General features: G+C 47.2%; 1 protein-coding gene across 1 annotated transcript in view; it reads right to left on the bottom strand.

Annotated features, from left to right (window-relative positions):
- Window positions 1-13385, bottom strand: part of Nup75 (nuclear pore complex protein Nup75) — a 56146-nt gene extending 42761 nt beyond the window's left edge. The window contains exons 1-9 of the mRNA XM_077701059.1: window positions 13226-13385; window positions 12754-12847; window positions 9394-9492; window positions 8320-8380; window positions 5505-5566; window positions 5024-5073; window positions 4422-4491; window positions 1820-1944; window positions 1155-1274 (exon numbers count right to left, since the gene is read on the bottom strand). Coding sequence (XP_077557185.1) covers window positions 1155-1274; window positions 1820-1944; window positions 4422-4491; window positions 5024-5073; window positions 5505-5566; window positions 8320-8380; window positions 9394-9492; window positions 12754-12847; window positions 13226-13261 — 717 coding nt within the window. The 5' untranslated portion in view covers window positions 13262-13385. The remainder of the gene's footprint in view (window positions 1-1154; window positions 1275-1819; window positions 1945-4421; window positions 4492-5023; window positions 5074-5504; window positions 5567-8319; window positions 8381-9393; window positions 9493-12753; window positions 12848-13225) is intronic.
- Between the last annotated feature and the right edge of the window lie 9477 nt (window positions 13386-22862).

The raw sequence follows: 22862 nt of genomic DNA, 5'->3' as shown, positions 1-22862 counted from the left end.
ACCTGCCTGAATGTTTGTTTTAGCAAAATGCTTACGCAGGCGCCAACAATATTGTGCTTCACAGTTCACCAAAGAAATTTCCAAGAAAGTTAATCCAGGGAGTGACACCTGCTTTCCGACTTTTGGCAGTTCTTGCGTGAATAAACAACTACTGCTGCTGCAAATGGTATATTTTGCACCAGCAGCAGTATATTTGCAAATGGTATAATGGCGTTCTTGGCACTCTAATGTCTACTAATACAGGCAAACTTGCTTTTGCACTTTATATGCAAAGCCCCGACTGACACACTGATGCCCATTGTCTACACTACCCCCACTTACGTGCCTACAGTGAAGCCTTTACCTTCTCTGAAGACAATCAGCACCAATTTCTTCGTGGCAGGCAATACACGACGCACGGTCAATACCAGCCCCATTTTGTACATTGGTTACTCAAGCCAAACCCAACTTTTCAATGCGTACAATAGCCGACCGATTTTTCGGACCTGGAGGGGAACGAAAAATAGTCCGAATAAAAGAGCAGTCCGAAAATCTAAAGTCATTACTCCTATGGGGCAACTTGCGGTTCCTAGGGAAAGTCCGAAATATCCAGCAAGTACGTATTTTTGGAGTCGGCTACCGTATTTCATTTAGAATTTGCTTCCTGCTCGACCTTCCTGCCATTTCTTCCCCTAAATCAACTGCACGCGGTAAGACATGGCGGGAAGAAAAAATCGAGTTTGTTTGCTACGACGCAAGCTTTCCTCACTACAAAATGTACCACAAGCAGGCTTCTGTCCAGCTATAAGATTCTGCCCAGCTATATTGTTTCCGGCATCCTTGCAGCGCCACCTTTATGCCCTTTACTATAGCAGTGAACTGGCAGCATACCACCGCATCAATACGTCTTCCCCACCCTTGTTCTTTTTAAATCTGAAATCAAGTAAACAATGAAGTTTGGCAATAAACATGTGTCGGTTCCGAAACATCAAACTTCTTCGTTTCTGACTTTTTCAGCGAGTGCGATTTTATGCTTCAAAATGTGACACTGACCGGACGAGGTTTCGTTGAACACTCCACAACCCTTCATCCCATGTCCTGGCTTAATTTGAGCTGAACGGTGACAGCAAAGCAATGAACCGCTTCCGGAGAAGCTTCGGCATCTACAGCCCCACCTGCGGTGCGGTCTGCAGCAGTTCGTCCAGAGCCACAAAGTCCTCGCGGGACGAGTCCGGGTGCCTCCGCAGGAGCTTCCTCGCCTCGTCCAGGCTGGCCTGGAGGACCAGTGCGCACACCTGCACAGCAGCCATCCAGGCACACGGCCTTGAGTGTGGTGGGCAAAGGTGTAATGACACCCCTCGACGCAATGCAGGCCCATTAATCCCTTCCCCTCCCAACCGAACCAGTCAGAAAACACTGAACAAAACAGCCCAGTGTCGTTAGCATAGTTCATTCCGTCATCTTCACCGTGGGTCACTGTTTCAGCCCCAGGAGCACGGGCAGGGCAAGAGGGGAGAACCCCACTGTGACGACAACAGGGGTTTGGCTGCGGCAGCGACTCCTCTACACAACAGCGGCACTAGTTCACGCAGATTGCTGTACAATGCGAAAACCACTGCTGAGAAGTCACACGCTTACAGATACAGGCCACACGATTCCCTGCCCTCGCTCTGACAAGGCTCCCCACAGAACACTGTTGAGTTCCTGCCTGCCAGCCAAACCAGCACTGCTGGGTGCTTCCAGTGAATGCCATCCCTGGTGACCCCTGCCCTCAACCATCCCCACCTGGCCCTCTGGCAAGAGTCACTTGCCACCCCACCCCCCCCATCCGACCACCCACCTGGTCCCAGTAGTCGGGTGCCCGGTGTGGCTCGTCCTCCTCCAGCAGCTCCTTCACCCGGACACCCAGGGTGTCCAGGGTGCGGCTCTGGACCCAGCGCTGCAGCTGCTGCAGGAACGCCGTGCCTGTAATGAGGAGCAACAGGAGGGCCACCCCCCAACCCTTGAGGTCACATGTTACACGCCTGGCCAGTCCTAGCTCATCAAACGGCCTCACACGTGCTGTGCACCTGGAAGCGTCCGACTAAAGAGAGCCTTTCGCCAGTATCCGTGTACACTAGAGGGAAGCCTCATGCCAGTGTCCAGACATGAAGAGGGGCGGAGGAAAAGGTTACATTCTTGCTTGGCTTGGCTCGTGAGTAGGCTCAACAGGTGCCTGTGGTCGAAAAACTGCAACTTTGCTGTTAAAAAAAAACCATTTAAAATATTCATATACAGATGTATTTAAGAAATAGAGTCGTCCGTAAGTAATTTTCCAAATTCGACATGTATATATGTAAGAAAAGAAACTGTTGCCTGAAATATGCACAAGAAATGAAGTTATTGCCCACCTTGATGCTTCTGTACCGCTCTTTGCTTTGTCGAGAAGTGGCTTCCATTGTAACGATCTAAAGCTACTAGTCACGCTGCCCCGCAAATTGCACTTGCCCATTTTGGATGGGTTAAACTCGAGCCAAGATGCCGCACTGTATCACACCACAAGTACATAATCCTTGTGTAGCGCATTAAAAACGTGGCGTGGCGCTTTTAGTGAGCCACGCATGAATAACTGACGATAAAATGAAGCAGTTTCGAGCCAATTGCGAGCCACGAGACACCAAGCTGCAGGCCAAGTGAGGAATGCAACACTTCCCAGCAACTCCATGATGGCACACAACTGCCTCGCCAGACTTCCCGCTAGTATGTTGGCCTCAAGACTGAACACAGTCCGCCTCTGGTGGTGCAACCACAAACCGTTATTAGCGTGAATGTTCCTTTCACACAAACGGTTCATCCACATTACACATCGCTTAAAAGGCCGGCTGCCACACAATAAAAACCACTGCTTGCCTGTTTAACACCAAGGAGTGGCCTGGTTACTCTTTGAGAGTTTTTTGAGAAAAATAACAAACAGCCACTGTTGAAGGATAATGCACTCAATTAGTTCAGTGCAACTTCGACGCATTGCCACGAGGAATGCGCGAATACCATGCTGTTTTTGCACTTCCATCGTAGCTTTTTTTTGCCTGTGGCTACAGCTTGGAAGTGGCTGTTATTGCAGGACGAAAGTGGGCTACACAAGAACACGGACAAGACAGATGTGTGGACCGAGATGTGTAGTCGCAATTGTTTGACTGCAGCAACAAATGCCATTATTTTGTTATCACACCCTTGTAAAAACTTCATGCGCGTTCCTTCGCTACCAAAAAAGAAAAAAAAAGGAATCTGAAGAGGAAATCTCTTGCTACCAGCCATTAGATCAAGGAGCCTTTTACACACACACACACACACACACACACACACACACACAAAAATGTGCACCTGTGAAGCTTTGATATTTTTCAAGAACTAACACCCCCTCTCCCTTTATTTATAGATGACTAGACAGCATTTTTTTTACTTTTTTCTCCACTTTATGATTTTTCATGCATGTAAATGGCTACTGTAGGAGCACATTTTACTGTAATTAAACAGCAATTGCGAATAAAGTCCCATCATGTCCTTATTTTTTTTTAGGCAGTGCATTTATCCACAGTATACATTTCCTTCAGCCCAGCTTTTTCTGATCAAGGCAAAAAACCAAAAATGCCTGTGTGTCCAGACTTCAGCACACATCAAAGATCCCCACGTGGTAAACATGAATTCAGAGCCCACCTCTAAAGCGCGCCTCATATCACTGGTGTAGCTTCGGCGCGTTAAACCCCACAATCAATCTCAATCGTTCGGCGTAATTTATATGTTTAATCATGAAACTGAACTTATGATTCCCTCCACTAAAAAACTGGCCCCCGCAAATTGACTGCGGGAAAGCGATGCAGAAGTAGTACAGGCGCTGTCGGAAGTACTTGGAGCACGGGCTCACGCACATAAGTGAATTTCTCGGCCCTGTGGAGCCCCCCATCCTGGTGAGTGGGTCTAGGGCATTCCTTTCAAACTGAACTGCTTTTTTTGCACGCAATAGCTGCTAGAAAGCACTTCCATGTAAAGATCTCTTCGCACTCTCAAACACTTCTTGTAATAATTTTTTTAGCACGACTGCTGCACACGTGCTGGCCTATCCTCCCTAGTACCAGTAACGCTGCCTCCTACAATGTGCAGAGCTTAGCACTGCAGCAGTGGGGCAGCATTTGAAAGGTCACCGTGCTGGGCCCTATGCAGCAAAATCCCACTTGCTGGCAGGGTTGAACTGGCAACGATATTGCTGGCTAAACAAGGTGCTGTCATAACCTCATGCACAAATACCATTATCATCCACCAGTAGTAAAAATGAACTGCTTAGGATACTGATAACATTTTCTATTGTGTTTCATCAGACAGATATTTCTCTTCACACAAATTTTAGCTTTTCTCATTAGTTATATATACAGGAAAAAATGACCCGCAGCAAAGCGCACTTCACCCACCTGGCTGGATGTCCAGGAACAGTATCTCGCACAGGTGCCAGATGAGCTCAATGTCGCGCAGGAGTTCGTACTTTTCACACGTGGAGAACAGAAACAGAAGCCAACACAGCAGAAATGAACACTGAGACCAGCAAGGCACACCCCCAAAAAGGACGCAACTTTAAAAAAAGAAAGGTCAGCGAAAATCTCCGAAACAGTCCCTCTATCACACAGACAAATCGAGACAACAGCAGCTCAAGACAGATGCAGCTACCACATCTAAATTTGACACAGATGCAAGGTAGAAGCACGTTAAGTGGCAAGACAAAGACTCAAAACATGGCATTGCGAACGTGAATCAAAACGTGGCCAGCATGCTCACAGCTCTGAATAAAGCTGTGTTTGTCAAGGTCCTAGTTGTCGGAGGTCCACCAAGTCAACAATTATTGGAAAAGACTAAATGCCCCAAAGTAAAGCTTTGTGCCGCACTGAAAAGGAAAACTTGTAGCAGTACCAGTAGTAGTACTTTTATAGGTGTGCCCATAGACGTCTTGTAGATGCGCTCACTAAGATGTACCCTAGATATACCAAGTTATGCCCGAGTGAGGGGCATACACACTCACTTTTGCCTTGTGTTCCAATTTGGCGTCCTCGTTGGCCAACTCTATTTCTTCTGCACAAAGCGGGAGCAAATGTCAGGGTGAGACATGTATTACTTGGCGCTCGGTTTGCAAATCTTGCAGTGAGCTCAAAGAGATTGGGAGGCCATTAGAAAAAACACACTACAGCCCTGCACAGAAGCCGAAAAGTGTGTGCAATGCAAAGGAGCAAATGGACAACCACAAAGCCTTATCACATTATCAGGACAAAGTCAAATGCTGCAGCTGCAAAAAAAAACATCTTGCAAAATGCCTTGCTATACGAATTTCTTTTCCCCCTGACAACATAAAACAAAAAAAGATGCACCAGTCTCACTTGTATTTTTGTGCATCTGTTGTCATTTTAAAAGACCGTCACTCTGTCTTTCAAAAACTAAAAAACAAAAGCAACAACCAATGGCTGCCCAATGAGACAGGTACAGCAGTCAGCAATATGAATACCTACCCAGGCAGCTGTTCCAGCAGACCATCAGGGTAGCACGGTAGCTCCGGCTGATTTTCACCAGGCTGCGAAGGAAAAACCGGCGAGGACAGTTAACTGCCGACAACCAGTGCATCGCAGTCATTGCGGCAAAAGGTTGAACACCAATTGCACTCAAATTTCACCACGACCAAATTCACTTTCAACATACAGTACGTGCCCCCAAACCAACTGAAACATGACTGGTAGCCCCGTGAAATGCATTGTTAATCAGTCAGAAGCGTTTGAAATAACTCCATTGCAGGCGACCCTGTACTATTATGAGCAATATGAAAGGGAACATAGGAACCAGTTAAAAACACCCTCAGACCCAGCTATCAGTGATTTGCTGCGGCCGCCGCCGGAAACGTGGAAACGTGGAAAGGGGGCCACTGTTCTAACAACTGTTCCCATTCCCGCCGTGCGGCTTATCGGACGATGCCATAAAACTGGCGAAATGACGAAAGCTGCTGCTTTATAGAAATGCCAGCGTGGTGGGAGTGCCAACAGTCAGTTGAAGAGCACCCTCCTTTCCCCATTTGTTTTCCACAGCGCCATCCGCGTTCGCTCCCAGTCTGTTTCGAGGCAGTTTGCCGCGCGTTCCAGTGTTCCCTTTCATATTGCTCATAATAGTACCTGCCAAGGAATCGTGCAAGCAGCCATGAAGCGGAAGTGACATTGCGGCCGGCCAGGTGCTTGTTCCTCCGGCCAGCCAGGAGAACCAGTCGAGCTCCGCTGGGCATGCTTCTCCTATGGCTGCTGTGAGGGTGAAGCAGTGCGCGCAGGTTTGCTTCGACCGGCCGGCCATTTGCAGCCGCTTGCTTGCCGGCTGCAATGTCACTTCAAGCCCGGCCGTGATGGCCGCGCTCTTCTCAGTTTTTGCTTCAATATCTCTGTTTTATTTATGTTCGTTTGAGCCGTGGATACGCATATTTCAGCTGTAATGTTTTGCACCTTGGAGTCTATTTAGACAGACTGAACGGAAATAAAGTTTTCAAGAGGTGGAAATTTTGAGTGCAGTTGGCCGACCTTTCAAGACAGGTGAAAAGCTTGCCGCATGTAGCTCATATGCTAATCTTCAGCTTGTCTTTTCGTGGACCCACTTGTTGTGGCCTGTTTTCCTAAGAACCAATTTAATGCACATTTTGATTACACTCTGAGGCTCAGTGGTGTACTTGTGTTGCGCCTTAAACGTTCGCAAAGCTACACGTGCGCTAAGCAATGTCGACACATATGAACCATGCCACCAGTGGTACTCATTTGAAAAGGTTTTGCCTACATATATTTTGTCTTCAGGCTTGCTAGTATCGGAAGGCACAAGGATGGCAGCAGAGGTGAGGGAAAAGCGTTTATGAAGATTCGGGCCAAAGTCCCCAAAATCGCAGGCTACTAGCCAAAGAACGTTACGCATTAAAGAATTGGCAGAAAATCATTTGATTTATTAATGTGAGAAGCTCTAGCGCTGAAGCGCAGTTTGGTAACAGCCAAACGTAGAGCCGAGGCAACTCGCCTGCTACTGGCCAATGACATAGATTGCCGAACACGCAGCAGTCCCTGAGCTGACCAACGGGACACCACCCCAGACCTCACCTGGGCTGACAAAAGCCTAGTGACTGAACGGAGGTGTGGGATGGACCCAATGGGATCAAATCACCGAACAATCTGGCTAGAGCTGTCTGTGGGTGGCTGCGCAGAACACCCCCACCAGACAAAAGCGATAAATCACGATGTGTTCTGGAAAGCAGAGGCCGAACGAGACAAGGGGTTACCCATCAGCTCGGCAGCAAAGCCCTACCAACGAACACCCACTGCCAGAAGTACTGCTGCAGTGGGTACAGGTCCTCATCCACAAGGCTGGGGCTGCGCTCACGGAAAATGTGCTCGCTAGGAGGCAAGCCCAATAACTCTGCGGATTCTGTGCTACCAACAACACTGATGACAATGGCCATTAGGTACAAGACACCAAGTGAGCTGTTCTACATGCAGATACGCCCAACAGGAGATCACATGCTCTGAGAGAGTCCTGGCTATCAAGATCTACATGCCAAATACTTGCAGCCACATGTCCCTACCCCAACACAATAAACTACCCCCAACACCAACGGCCGTTCCCACAGCGCACTGCTCTCCCTCTGGATGTTTGCAAATGAGGCGGCCATTAATACCCAGATGTGATGGTGCACATGTGTGTGCGTATGTACGCTCTCTCTTGCTTTCTGATCCCCTTTCCTTCAGTAGACCAACGAGGAATCCTGTTATAAATAAATCATTTTCATTCATTCACTCATTGCGACAACTCATCAGAGCTGCACGAGCACCTGACGACTTTGTGACCACATAGGTACCACATGGTGATGTTTTGATGACATTACATCAACATCTGAATATTTCACTACCAAAAATATCCCTGCACCCGCTTTGGCTGCTGACAGCCATGACAGGCTTCGGTTTTTTCGCAAATTACTCCAGTGCTTTTTCGACGGCGCCGTTAGTTCTTTGGATCTCTCTACTCTTGCACAATAATTGTCGTGAATTGACCTTATTTCCTGAATAACCTCATCAGTGAATTTCTTTCGAGGAGCTATCGCAATCGGTTTACAGAACTGACGTGCTATGATACCAACAATGCTCCCCTCGTCACACAAACACTCCACAGCTGAGTGACTCCCCTGGCAACAGCACTTCCCCTCCAGTCACACAGTCACCTCCGCGATAAAGTCATGATAGTCATGATCCAACAAGAGTTCAACATTAACAACTGCAGCACAAAACAAAGTCGCAGTGTGCTGCAATGCCTTACTCTGGATGCACTGTCTCTCCCTTGACCTCCGAAGCAATGTTCTGCAGTTCGGAGAAGACACCTGCACAGTGGCAAAGTCAAGGCACGTTTAATGAGCGCACATTCATTCAGAGCTGCCGCTGCTACTACAACTGAGAAAATCCTTAATTCATGCACTCCTGAAATTCCACACCTTCAGCAACCTGCCAATACAATAAGCACACAGTTGAAACTTCAAAAAGCTATGTGACCAAGGCTGTGAAAGGCCAAGCTGAACAGTCCTTGTCTACCCTGTAGTGAATCGATGGCTCCATAGATGGCTCCATCGATGAATCGATGGCTCCCTGTTACAAGTACACTGCCGAAGCACTGCTGTATGAACTGTCTTGTATGTTTAGTCGGTATGCAGGTTGACCCTTATGCAACTCTGCTGCAAATTTGGAGATAACAAGCATGTTTGTTTCTGCATGTTTTGCATTGAGGCAAGAAATCCCAAGACTAAATGGCCACGAACACCTACAATTTTGAGACTCTTCCCCGCCTACAAAAAAAAAAAAAAAGAAAAAAAAAAAGGAATCGAGCTGTGAATCCCAGCATCACTAGAATAATTTTGGACTCGCAGCGCTTTCACATGTATAGTGCTGGACGATCTGCCAACAGTAGAGATCATGCGTCCACCATCTGCTTGTCTATTGGTCACGAGGCAACGCCAACTCACGACCAATGCTAACGCCTCAACCAGTAGTTCCTATCCTTTTGCAGTCAATAGTAATGCTGCAATGGAAAGTCACTTCCAATATAAACTAACCACTTTTGGCAGCCTTGTGAACCGCTGTGAGGACATGTGCTATCTTATAGCCAATACTGATATCAGAGTGCAGTTCCCACAAGCCAAACCCTTTCATTATGACAAAAAAAAACAGGATGCCTATAGTTGAGAAAATACGATATTTGCACCAGCCTAGACTGGACCACACACGAAGAAAGCAAGTTTGGGGGTCAACCTCTAACATACGTTTCTGTGACACAGTGAAACACACGTCACTGACACACAATTCCCTTTCGCAAAGCCGTTCACACAGAGGGCTGACGCACCTGAGGACTCGTTGACCAGCTGCCTCATCACCTTGTTGTAGAGCGAGGTATTCCAGCAGACATGGTGCAGGCTGCCAGCCCTCTTGCCACTGCGTTCACCTGTATGAGAAATATGCGTGTACATACCGTATTTTCCTGCATATAACCAGCATCAATAAATCAGAAATTCAAACAGTAATAGAAGGGGGCCTGTAGCGTGCAGGTCTGCATATACAGTGGAACCTCGTTATAATGAAGTAGTACTAGGACGGCAAATTAGTTCGTTATATCCGATATTTGTTGTAACAGTAGAGGGAAAAATCGGCTCTAACAAATCGGCAATCTGGCTCACGCAAATATACTTGATACAAAAATGCATTTTTTGAGACATCGAGTCCACTATACACAAGGTAACCTTTACCTTTTTCCTTGTTGCATTTCAACCTCAATGAACCGGAACATGAGTACGTGAAATTACAACAGAACAAAGGGCACTTGACAAAGAGGCCTGCATCGTTATTTATTTGTTGAAGGGCGTGACCTTTGTCTGGTGCCTACTCGCAGCGCTGAGTAGGATGACGTTTTCTACAGTGTTCACAAACAAAAGGGCTTTTATACTTGTGCAGTTTCGGATGGCGGGGGGGTTTTTTTCATGTAGCTTCCGACACTCCTGGTCAAATATTTCTTTGTTGTATCTGATATTGTCACGAAGTGAAAGACGACGCAGTTGTCTTCAAAGAAAACGAGTTTATTGGAGCGAACTTGTGCTCCCCTTACAACTCAAAGAATACACAGGAGGCGAGACAGCAGTCAGCAAAGTGACGTACTCAAGTGAGCATCGGAGATCGAATGCCGCGGCGTCTGCTCTGCAGACTTTTATCTTTCGGCGCGAGTGTTTCTAGAACCGTCGATTTACATCCAGAACATTGTAGATCAAAGAAGATTATTCTGTGCTAGCGACGTTACGGTGAAGCAGTCTGCTTATCTGAATGAGATAGCCAGTGCGGCACAAAAATAAAGAATGGAAGATGCACTTCGCTTGAGACACAGATAACAGAGCCGGGCGTGGCCGGGCAGTAAAAACAAACAATAAATAAACAAACTCATACATGGTTTGCGGCAATATCGTGTACGGCTATCAGGGTTTCAGTTTCGTTATAAAGGAATAAGTGTCACTGAAATAAAGCGTGACAACCTAAGTTTGTATTTAGTTCGCTATGGGCGATAATTCGCTAGATCAGTGTTTGTTATAATGCGCTTCAACTGTATTCCTCCCATTATATTGCATTCTCTTTTCTAGCTGTTGTCCAAATCCAAGTTCAGCTTAATGTGTTGTCCTGTAGACAGCACCTTTATCGCAAGCTCAATAGCACTCTTGGCACTGTGCAGAAAGTGAGAGCTTTGAAGATGATCAGTACGAGGCGTTGTCCTAGCAGTACAATGTAAAAACTGTGTGACACCGTCAGAAAGCTACAACAAAACTAAATTTATATTTTAGGTTCCGTCAGAATTAATTTCACCATTCATTCAACTTGATTCACAAGGAGCCCTCATGATGCAGGGCCTTGTAAAAGCTACAAGAAAAAATTTAGATTGATTCTGTCGAAACAGCTTCTTCATCCCTCTCAAATTTTCCATAAAGGTCTCATTTAATGGTTTATTTAGTTTGGCATCCCAGTCGGTGACCGCACTTGCCTTGTTAATTCAAAACAGAATAGAAACAGTATTCGCTCACTCGCCTCCACCTCATCTTCCCCACCCGACAACCTTCCCTCTGCGCTTACTGTCCCCAACCTGGCACCCCCTACCACATCATATGGGAGTGCCAACGAACTCCAGACTTGCCCCCCCTTTCCAGCCCAACCTTCCGAGCAGTGGAGGGCTTCCCTGGCCAGCCCGGACCCGGATATCCAGCTTAAGTTGGTGACCCGAGCACGGACGGCCAGCCGAAGTCAAGGCATCCCGGACTAGGGACGCCTTCCACGGGGCGACGCCCACCCATCAGCCTCTGCTGGAGAAATAAAATTTTTTTCTCTCTCTCTCTCTCTCTTTAAGGACAGCGTCTGACACGGCCAATTTCCCCCCCTTTTTGGAATGGTGGCACCATCTATCACACTGAAACAAACCAGTTCACCCCTCCATCGACTTGTGGCAGCATTTTGCTGTGGAATTCATACCGGGCTCTGATGCTCCAAGAGGCAGTAAACATGGCTGTCTGGGAGCTGTCATCATAGGCAGACATTGGTTTTATTCCATTCAGTAACAACCATACAGGTGCAGCGAACGATCTTGACATTAAACAAAATATACCATAACGAGCGAGCTTTGTGCAAAATTATTACAGTGTGAATGAGTGAGTGGTTTCAATAGAATACATTCAAAACAGTGTTACAACACCCCTGCACTTCATAGGCCAGAGCAGTGCCCTCCTATTGCAGGGTTCTTCATTTATGAACAATGCCGTGCTTGCTACCAAAACGATGGTTATAAAAAATGAGTTCAACTACATTTCTTCCTACAGAGCTGTCAATAAAATATCGATCACTATTCACAAAATAAAAGTGCCACTTCAAATGAAATTCCAGCGATAAAGGAAAGAGGCACTAACACGTGAAAATAAAAGGAGACCCTCAGTCGAGAGGAAAAATGCCACTGCAGAATTGTCTGATTATTACAAAACTCAACATAAGTCAATGACGGCCTATGAAAATGTGCTTGGAAGCATGTTGACACCAGCCTACGCCAAATTTGGAAACACTGACCGTGTTTCCAAATCCAAACTTGTACAGATTTCCTCTGCTTGGTCTGGAGCACAGAAATGACGTATTTAAGGCCCATTCACACTTGCAACGAAAGCGAGCGAAAGCGACAAGAATTCCGTCGCTTTGTCGCGCGACGATCGTTTTTGGCAAATAGTCAGGACCAATTTTTGTCGCCGCGCGACCAAGCGACAGAATTCCCGTCGCTTTCGTCGCAGTGTGAACGGACCTTTAGACTGCAAGCGCGACATTGGCTGATGACACCCCTGAAGTAGCTTGTGATGACCTGGTTTGAAGTAGCTTGTGCCCACCAAGCCCATGCAGCCACATAGGTAGGTTTGCTGGTGCTATCCCACCTTGCTTGTTGCTGTAGTTTGTCTTAGCATTCGTCGTGACTCTGAAGAAGCCACAGCAACATTCAAGGTGGAAAACAAAACCTACTAATGTAGCTGCACATGCTACTCACTGAATATTGCCAGAGCTGAAATCCCCCTACCCCCCTCCTGTTTCTTGTTTATAAAAATAAAACGAATAAAAACAAAAAGTCAATTACAAGCCTAATTCCCTTTTTTTATTTTCTACCTATTTATAAAGCCGGGTATGCACAGTTGAGCATTCTTACGTTCATCGACTTGCGGGAACACCATGAGGGAGTTACCGTTGCCCCATGCAAAGCCGACTCTGGATCCGTCAAACGCAGGGTCGGGAATACGGCACTGAAAAACGCGCAAGCCAAACGTAAACACCACAGATTCACAGAAACAGACCAGCTACTTGTTGCGTTAAGACAACATCGCCAAACAAAAATTAACACTGGTCACAATCACTACTCGAGTTTTACGGTTCTTTGGCTAGATATTTTGGCGAACGCCACAGCAGTGATTGTGTACCACACCAAAGACAAACGACGGAGTTTATCACGAATACTTAAATCCGCAAGGATTCCTAAGGAATGATTTGCGGTGTTTTGATAATCAGGCCGCGGCAAAAAAAGACGATTTAAACTTGAGCACGCCACCACGTAAAGCACAGGCGTGCGCACGATCGTATTAATTGCAAGATAACGTGTCGTAATGGAGGCAATTAAAGCATACCTTGAACGACCCCTCATCTTCAGAAAACGATTGCATGTCGTGCTACAGTAATTTCACGCGCTCCACACTGCACAGCCGACAGCGGCACGCGGAACTTTGAAGTTTTGTAACTTTGACCCGACGCTGGCTGAAGCCGGCAACTTCAAAAATAATAATGATGATGATAATAATACGTTTTGCAACACTCATCGCAGAGTTACTTCAGCAACATAAATCTAAAAATATTTTTACAGCTATTTCTACAAAGTTTTGTTTTATCTGCGGACTACACTTTAGTTTATTATGCACATGTGAACGCTGTAAGGATGCGGCTACACGATATGTGGCTCAATTTTTGGCCCGCGGTTGCAGAACAAACAAAGCGATGCGGCAAAACTGAGGGGAGCGGCTTAGATTTTTCACATGCTGTTCTAATTTAAAAATTGAAACAGCGCCCAGTCATGCCGTGAGTTAGGAGCCAGACTTTGTTTTTGAAATGGCGTTGACTCACCTTTGGGGAGAATGATGTGGACAACGATGCGCCTCAGAAGAGTTGAAAGGCTGGTTGGTGCATAACATCAAAAGAAAACGGCAGTGCAACAGACAATTGGGACGAGAACGAGACAAGGACTTGCACGAGAGTTTGTCTCCTCCTCGTCTTGTCTGATGCGCTGCAGCTTTCTGCATGATATGAGCGATGCCCGTTGACCACGCACAACACTCGTCAAGGCAAGCATTACGCGTAGTCTGATAAAAAAAAAAAAAAAAAACAGCTTGTACATTTCGAACAAGTTCCTGGAAACTTTATTTCCGTATAGCATGCTATAGTCTGTGCCTTGCAGTCCGTTGACAACTGGAATCAAGGATCAAAATATGGCAGCTGAAATGTGCGCGTGCGCACCACAAGCGACCAGCAAAAATTGGATATTTAGTAACATATATCGAAAAGAGCACGCCCGTTAGGGCCCGGAAGTAACGACGTTGCAGCCGGGCCCTAACGACTTAACTCATCAGAAGTGTTTGAGTCACCCCAGGAGTTCTTTTACGCAACGAAACCAGTGCACTGCCAGAAGACTTGAGGGAACCTTGTGGTCTCTGAATTCAGTGTTCAACTAAGAACGTCGCCAAGCTTTGCAAGGCGGGTGGCATGGTAAAAACAGCTCTGAAATGTGTCCATTGTTGGCCTTTGCGCTGTCATGAAACAATTCACATTTGGCCACTATTTTTTGATGCTTTGACAATGCTAGTAAGACAAAACAGACCAGCGTTCATAGATATAAACGTTGAAGCAAACATCTCCTCATCGTGCTCCTGCTGCTCACTACTTAATTCATGAGACCTTTGCACGCGGGGTGCAAGCTACGTACATGCAAGCAGATTTCAAAAGGTACGCTATTTTAAATGCATTGATAGTGACTGGCTCAAACTACCATACCCAAACTGTCGGAAATTTCCGGAGTTCAAAGTCTGCTTTAGAGCAGCGAAACAAGATACTGTACCAGCCAAAAAATTTGGGGGGCAGAGAAAACCATGCCTTGTAGCTGTAAAATAAAACAGCAGGCAGTTTAACAATGCTTTGCACATCGTTAGACTTGATCGTTGAATGTAGGCCCAACATTATACCCACTCAGGTGAATTGGCCGGTGACGACGAGAGCTGGTGTGAGGAGTTACGCGGTCAGTTCGCCACTTCGCATTCGGGGGCAACATCAACACACCCGCCTAAAATTCATTCTCCCGAATCGAACTCACGGAATCGGCCAGTGACGATAACAGGTGCAGTAAATGGAAACTTTATCAGTCACGAGATGTAGACAGCTGCTGTAAAAAGCTCACATTCTATCAACATGAATTGCTGAAGAGTTAGCTTTCTCCTCAGCCTTCCTTCACACAGACCCCATCATTTATCACAGGGAAAGTGGCCCCCTCTACCTAATTGCTATACTCTTGCAATATGAACCCTGTGGAAAGTCCTCACTTGACTTCTGCCTATTTTTTTTACTGACGGTCAACAAGTTTACTGATCCACACGACTGCTCCCTCTTACTTCAGGCTTCTGAGGACACCACACCGTCCACTCCCCTGCCACCGTCCCGACGGACGCTTCCCTCCCCCTCATCCTAAACTGTCCAAAGCGGAAGAACCGCTACATGTCCCGTTAGAAATTTCTAGCCAATCCAATGCACGCTCAACAAGGCGCGTCACGCTACAAAACACTAAGTTGACACGAGCTTGTCCAGGCAGAGCTGCAGGTAAAGCTGAACTTCTGCGCGAAGTGCGACAACATTTGCGAGTAGATTCTTGAGCAAGAGAAATTGTTGCGAGCAGCATGTAGCCAGCTTAAGTACCACTTCAAGAGGCCGCAACAATAAAGGAACACTGGATTTGCCTGCCATAAAGAAAACCGATTTCGTTGCCTCCCTATGTTAGGGAACTTATACGTACCACCTGCCGTCCAAACATCGTTCATTGAAGAGTTGGTAACCCTAGGAACATGACCTTAACCTCCCCTTCTATCACACCTTTCCACCCAAGTTATGGAAGAACCTGATGACCACCTGCAGCCATCTGGACATTGAGGGAGCTGCAGGGCTTAAGTTGTCTCATCAAGCTGTTGCAAAATGCATCATCATGCTCGAGCACCTCAACAGAACGGCAGAACAAGGCAGTCATGACAATACAATTAAAAGTCACAAGTAGACACCATGGCATGAGAGAAGGCGATACTACCAGCCTTATCCAGGACTTAGTACTCTTCAAGTTCACACGGTTCACACATGCAGCGCCTTCCGACACTAACCAGGAGTGATATGACCAACTCCGCACTCTTATCTGTAAAGCCACGAAGCAAGCCCTCACAATCTCCACGAGTGCATCAACCAACAGGCTCTTCCGCATGGGTCTGCACAACAGTGGAAAAAATTCCCCGCATTTCCCCGAGGGGAAGAATGTGAAAGTGCGAATGCACGAGTTGAATTTGCACGGTTCGGTAATGTTCGCGAAAGAGAGATGCATTTATTCACAGACACCTATTTGTGTTGTCGTTGTACTTGATTGCTAGAGCGGATCTCAGCTTTGAAATTTTGTGTCAGTACTCCTTTAAAGGAGCCATGAAGAGAAAATACAACTTCGTTTAATTTGAAAGAACTAGGATTCAGTATCTCACTCAGCTCCATTACAGCCACAAAATATGTTTTTTTAATAAAAAAAAAGCAAGAAGTATTTAAAAATGTTCAAATTTTGCGCCACAGTGACGTGTTATGAGCAAGAATGACTTCATACGGGCCAACAATAAAACATAATTTTCAGTGCGTTAACTGCATGTTAGCTTTCAAGTGATGCGGTCAAATGGAACTAGAGGCCCCATTACAGACGTCCAGTCATGTGTCGTCGCGACAGGTCAGTTAGGCGGCCGAATATCGCACAAACAAGGTTCCGTGCCGTCATAGAAAAGTTGCAGGAAATTGGCTAGGCGGTCGCGACTGCTTCACACGTTTTCTTTAATATATCCGTTATTTGTTCGAAGATTGCGATGATATTGGTATCGTTGTTATCGGGACTAAGCAGTCTTTCTAATGCCCAACTTGTATTTTGTCTTCATGGCTCCTTTAAGCGGGTGCATTAGCCCTTCTCACGCCCGATTCCTGACCAAGCCCCCACGTGGGTATGTGCCATGTCAGCGGCCAGGCAGCGCGCGCCCATCTCCCCCCGTTGCCAAGGAAGACGAGGAGCGCGCGCACCCCCATCTGTTGCTATGCGGACTACGGCGGCGGACGATTCAGGCTCGCTTAAGAAGTGCATTCGCACTTAAAACCCATCGAGAGCCACCTTTCAAGCCATAAACCCTGGTATTTCGAGTCCTTCCTCCACTCGAGCCTCCACTGGAGGAGAGCCTTGAAATCGATTGCCCTGTGTATAAGGATTGCGGAATCCTTCCCTCAGCCGAGTGGAGGGAGCAAATGGAGTGGAGGATGGACTCGGAATACGGCCGAAAGCACGGCTCGCAGCAATGCGACTGATCAGAAACTGTTGACCCAATGCCGTCCAGCTCTGCCTCAGACCAGCTCCTGCTCACCAGGACAGCCTCGTGGACTCCGATGCAGGACACATTTCGTCTCCATCTGCAGCAACGTTTCGACTTCCAGAGCAAGCCCATTCCTTTCATGGATTCGTGGAATAGGGAACCACTCCCACTTCAAACAGCTCAATAAATCCTTTCACTACTAATTTGGCTGCAACGTCAACAATCCAACCGTCCAGTGACGGTGACGGCCAGTGACGCAGCTGCTGTCAAAAGGCTTCCAGTCAAAATTTTCACTGGCTTGACATTAGGTGTCCGACAAGACAAATGCCATCTTTTGTCGAGGCGCAGCGTAGACAATCCAAGAACGTTTCTACTTCCAACACTTTACTGGACGAACGTAGGTGCAAAGCAGCACTCAGCTTCCCTATCAGAGAATAGGGATCGTTGGTTGTCTTTACGAGCCGGTGCATCCATGCGCCATTGATTACGCATGGTAGAACAGCCGATACCCCCACACACATGCTCACGAGTTCATACAGCAAAACTGTTTGCATTTAGCTCCCATGTGCAAATATTCGTTCCCAAAAGGTGTATCCTGGGCGACTCGCGTCCATATTGGGGGCAAGAGAAAGCGTGGAAGCAGCGCTGCTGCAGAGACCAGGCAGGGGAGAGGAGTGTGGCACCAACGCTGCAGCAGTCGGGGAAGCCTGAAACCAGGAGCGGAATTCCCGGTTGTGTCCACTTCAAAAATGTCAATTTCGCGTCAGGATGTGACGTTTGGTCGCACTTTGAAAGGCCTTTAAATTGTACCACTTGTCTGAAATAAACACTGCTGCGCCTTGCCTACCCTCAGCCAATAAGAACTCACTCGAAGTGGACATTGCTAAATAGACAAAACTCCCAACACCGCCCCTGGTTCTGTTTCCCACTCCACTGGAGCCGGGGCCATTTCTTCCACGGCTCTCCATACACAATGGACCGCCTTCGAGTAGCGGTCTGCCGTTCTGGGGGGCACTTCGGGCAACATAAGCAAAGCAAACAGGTGCACCTTCAGCTTTCCGATAGGGCAGCAGCTACTAATGGCAACGGAACTTGTCTCTGCTTCATGACCGCAGCCGGATGTTACTCTGTGCGGCGCAAGTAGTGCGTTACTGGGAATATTTTGAATCTGCCACGAGCCATTTCCCTGATTTTGTGGACTTCATACACTGCAGTGACGACAAATAAACTACCTGAGAAAAGGCGGGCGATATCACGTATTCATAGCAATCTCCTACAGGTCCATCACTTTAGAAAAGCGACACCGTAGATGAGCTATTGCCTTTCTTGGCTTGTTCCAGAGTATAGCGAGGCACATTTTTATACCAGATTTTTTCAACCACTCACAGTGAATCCTTACCCACGTACACAAAGGGGGGGGGGGGGGGGGGGCAAACATGGTTGAGGCTGGGTACCTTTGAGGAAATACCAAAAGCAAGAAAGGGCACTTTGCCCACTGCAGGTGCGGAATGTCTCGCTGCCATGGCTTCCATCTGGAAGGGTGACAAGTAGGGGAGGAGACGAGATAGTTTTGTGCACGGGTCGACGGAAAGATTTTCAGGGGGGGCATGCCTGACCACCATTTTAGATGCGACGCTGAGAGGAGCATCTTTTGCCGGCGGCCCTGTCCTGCGTGTGTCGGCACAGCTGTGTCTCCCCTCCGCTCTCTCCGATAGCAAACTCTCTCTCTCAACATCAGTGGGCGCGTGGCGCAGTGCACTCTCACTCCGCTGGTGGGCGGCGCTGTGCGCATGTGCAGTATAGGGTGCCTCGATGCGCGCCCGCTCTGCGGAGGGTGGCGCCACTCTTTGAAGGGGTCGCCGCCGCCAAGACCGGTTCTCGGGAGGCGCCGCCGCCATTTTCTTGCATCCCGCAAATCTCTTTGCAGAATGTCTGGGTGCTGCGTTCCCTTGTGTTCTAGCAGCGCTAAAAATCTCTGGAACATGTTTCGTTTCCTAGAGACCCAAAAAGGCGGCTTCTGTGGACGGTGAAGATCAAGCGGGACAAGTGGCAGCCGACGAAGCACTCCTGCATATGCAGTGCAAGTACCCGGCTTCCAAGCAGTGCAAAATCTATTTGGGGCTATTGTAAGCTTGTCTGTGTGGCTGTTTCTCGATACCAGACCCACGGTTTTACGTGTTTATGTTGGAGGTTTCATCAAGCTTTTGCGGCCTTTTTATATTTTGATCGATTCAAACGGACGTGGCCTCTTAAAGCGGGGGGCCGCTATAAAACGTGTGGCGCTTTGCATCTTCAGTCATTTCACTTTGTATCACGAAATAAGGCTCCCGTTGTAAAAAGGTGTGCGAACTTTCTCAGTCCCGAAGCGTCACCCCGGCGCATCACGCTTACTTCCCCAAAAGCCCATTTTTTGGCAGTGTGAATGATATATCCCAAAGCGTAAAACTGCATGCGACGCGTTATGCTCGTGTCTCAACTTAAGGTCTGCTATAAATCTTGTTGTGCGCAAAAATTATAATATTTAAGACATTTATAGTCGCTTATCATGCCATAAAAGTAGCGCATGGAGGTGAAAAGAAATGTGTTAATTACACCTCTATTATGTGAATCATGTGGGGATGTGAGCCGATACGCGTGGATGCCGGTTTGTTTGATTGGCTTGATTTCACGTCATTTATTCTTATTTCTCGGGAGCAAAAGGCACCTATATTGACAATTTAGCGTGCAGGCTCACTTTGAAGGATCCTGTTTTGAACAAATCCGTGCAGATGGATGGAAGGAGCTGAAGCCAAATGCTGTTCGAACGCCTTTCCCAATCAGAGGTCGGCATTTACCATTTCATTCACTGCGTGTTTTCGTATAAGTGCGTACATTACTTTAAAAATCGGTCCAAAGCAGCGAAAGCCACCCGGAGACGGAACGCAGCCTGAGCCCACATCCAACAATGAAGAGGTGGACAACCCCGCTGAAAAACTTCACGCATCATCAGACAGCGGAAATCCTTCCCGAGTCAACTCACAAGAGACGCCATCGGTATCACAAGAGACGTCATCGGAAAACCTCCAACTCAACAGCCCAGGTGTCGAAGCTTTGAATGTCGAAATTCCAAACTCGACAAATAAAACTCTCACAGCTAGTGAGACACAAAGGGATTGAGCTGAGTTGAAAAAGCAGTTGGCAGACCTGGAAAGGAGATACACCGCACTTCAAGAACATCACACACATGCTGAGAACGCAATTCAAAACCTCAAAGAGCAAGTTCGAAAATATTCGAGCGTAATCATCATTACCTGCATTATAACTGCAGTGAAGTGTGTTTGTATCATTTTGTACATAATGTATTATGTATCAGCAGTGGAGGATGTCGTTGATCACTTTGTGCATAATGTATTTTTGCTTCAAGGTATTAAATGATTTTCCTACATCCGTGTAAGCCCTTATGTTTAGATTGCAGCCCAAGGACGCTGGTTCGATTCTCGACCGCGGCGGCCGCTTTTCTGATGGAGACGAAAATACAAAACGCCCGTTTGTTCGAGATTTCGGCGCATGTTAAAGATTCCTAGGTGGTCAAAATTAATCCGTAGCCCTCCACTGAGGCGCCTCATCGCCTATGTAGCGTAGGCGCTTTAAACCTCACCAATCAATCAATCACGTTCAGATTGCACAGTGCATGCATGACACACTTTGCCGCCAGGCAATCGTATATATGTAAGTACCGAATAATAGTTTCAGTGGCTGTAAGCGTGCCGGACATTCGCACTTGAATATGCAGCAGTTCCCTTTCTTCGTGTACTCCGCCTACTTTCTGCTATGTTTACATGTAAACGCAGCGACAGCAAGTTCACGGCGCCGGTATGACACGACGGCGAGAAGTTTCCCGCCGTGTCACCTATCGTAAAAAAAGAAAGGCATTCACCATACCTTCGCTTATCACCTCAAAATAGAGAATCCTTCACCAAAACCTTACTCTCCTGTTCATCTACGCTAGAAAAAGAATGTATATCAAAAGTAAAGCCAAATCAAGGCCACACTGTTTGCGAGACCAGCACTATCAAGGCGCGTCACGCAGCAAATGCGCGCCCCGCGCCAAGCGGATGCAAGAAAATGGCAGTCGCGCTAGCAGACGACGCGGTTGTCCTCACCCTCAGCGGAGCGGGCGCGCATCGAGGCACCCTAGTGCAGTACTCTCTCCCCCACTATATCCTCTCCTTTGGGAGCGCTCTGGCCGGTCTCTCAGTCGACGGTCGTCCGCGTTTGCGACCACCTGCCCTCGCGGGAACCAAACGATGTGATGGAAACGCAATGGACGTTCACTACGCGTTTCACGCAATTCGACTAATCGACCCAACGGAAAACGTCAATGTAACCCCCCTTCAGTGTCGCATCACACCAGGGTTCCCGCGAGGGGAGGTGGGTGTAATTTTTATTTTGCTATGGCTGCCGCTAGGAAGGACTGGTACTGGGAAAAGGGAGTTGTCGGCGGTACATGCTGCCACATTTCCCGTAAGTTTGTATTGCTGAGCAATGGTCTTGAGAGCAGTGTTGTTGATATTCTTGTGGCATGAACTCATTTACCACCAGGGTGCGGTACACCCTTGGGCACCCCATTCGGCACACAAATTACCTTGCAGCATCACAGAAACAGCAGGTGCAGTGATGGAGCTCTGCCACTTTTAAGTGCACCAATGGTCATGTAATAGAAGCACAGCTCGAGCCGAGTGCTTTTCCCTTAATCTATACGCTTTACAGCATGGAGCGTTCAACTACTAGTTAGAAAAAGCAAGCAAGTGCACTAAGCGATTACTGTATTGTACAAGTTTTGCATTCAGAGCTCCGTGCAGTGCCCAAAAACACTGCTATGGCCACGCGAACTGCATGCTATGCAATTTTGCTTGTCACGAGCAAACTGAAAGTGAAATGCAATGTAGCGGTCGCCTGCACTTCCTCTCCAAATGGCTCGGCGATAAGCAGTGGCGAGCGATGGCTGTGTACAAGTGGTGGTGAAGTACTGCAGACAGAGCATGCCAGTGCCCGTTTCACGTCCTTGTATTGCTTTAGCCTCTATTTAGTCTTGCATCATCTAGTCTCTGTTCACATGAATTAGTCCACCTCGTAAAAAAGTAAGCGTTCCCGCATGCAAAAAAAAAAAAAAAAAACCCAAGATTTGATATTAAAACAAGTCAAATCCAAAACTTTTGCTACATCCCAGACAAAATCCTTTCCTCGTCCACTGCACTCTGGACAAGGGCTTTCGAGTCTTCATTCCCAACCTTCTTTGATAAAGAAAGCAACTACAAAGTTTGTTGTGTTTGGGCTCAATACCTAAATGTGCATTATTTTTGCCTAAATTGGCGATGCTATATCTATTTTGTAAGCAGCTCATTTTCACAACTACCACAGCTCATTTTCACAACTACCAAGATATTCATCCATGCTGCGCAGATTGCATAGGTTTACAGTGCTCACTTTAATCACAAGTCTGGCACAAACCACCACTACAAATGTAGAATTCACTTTTCATTACGGCGATCGCAGCACTGATAGTGACCGCCCCTCTTATCTTCCATGAAAAAAGAAAACATCCGGCCTTGGGTGCACACCACTCGCGAGAAAAGAGACTAACGGACGACACCTC

This window comes from Haemaphysalis longicornis, unplaced genomic scaffold (assembly GCF_048455015.1).
Source record: "Haemaphysalis longicornis isolate Haplotype H1 unplaced genomic scaffold, Haemaphysalis longicornis Haplotype H1 scaffold_20, whole genome shotgun sequence".
NCBI lineage: Eukaryota > Metazoa > Arthropoda > Arachnida > Ixodida > Ixodidae > Haemaphysalis > Haemaphysalis longicornis.
This window is presented reverse-complemented; position numbering and strand designations above follow the sequence as displayed.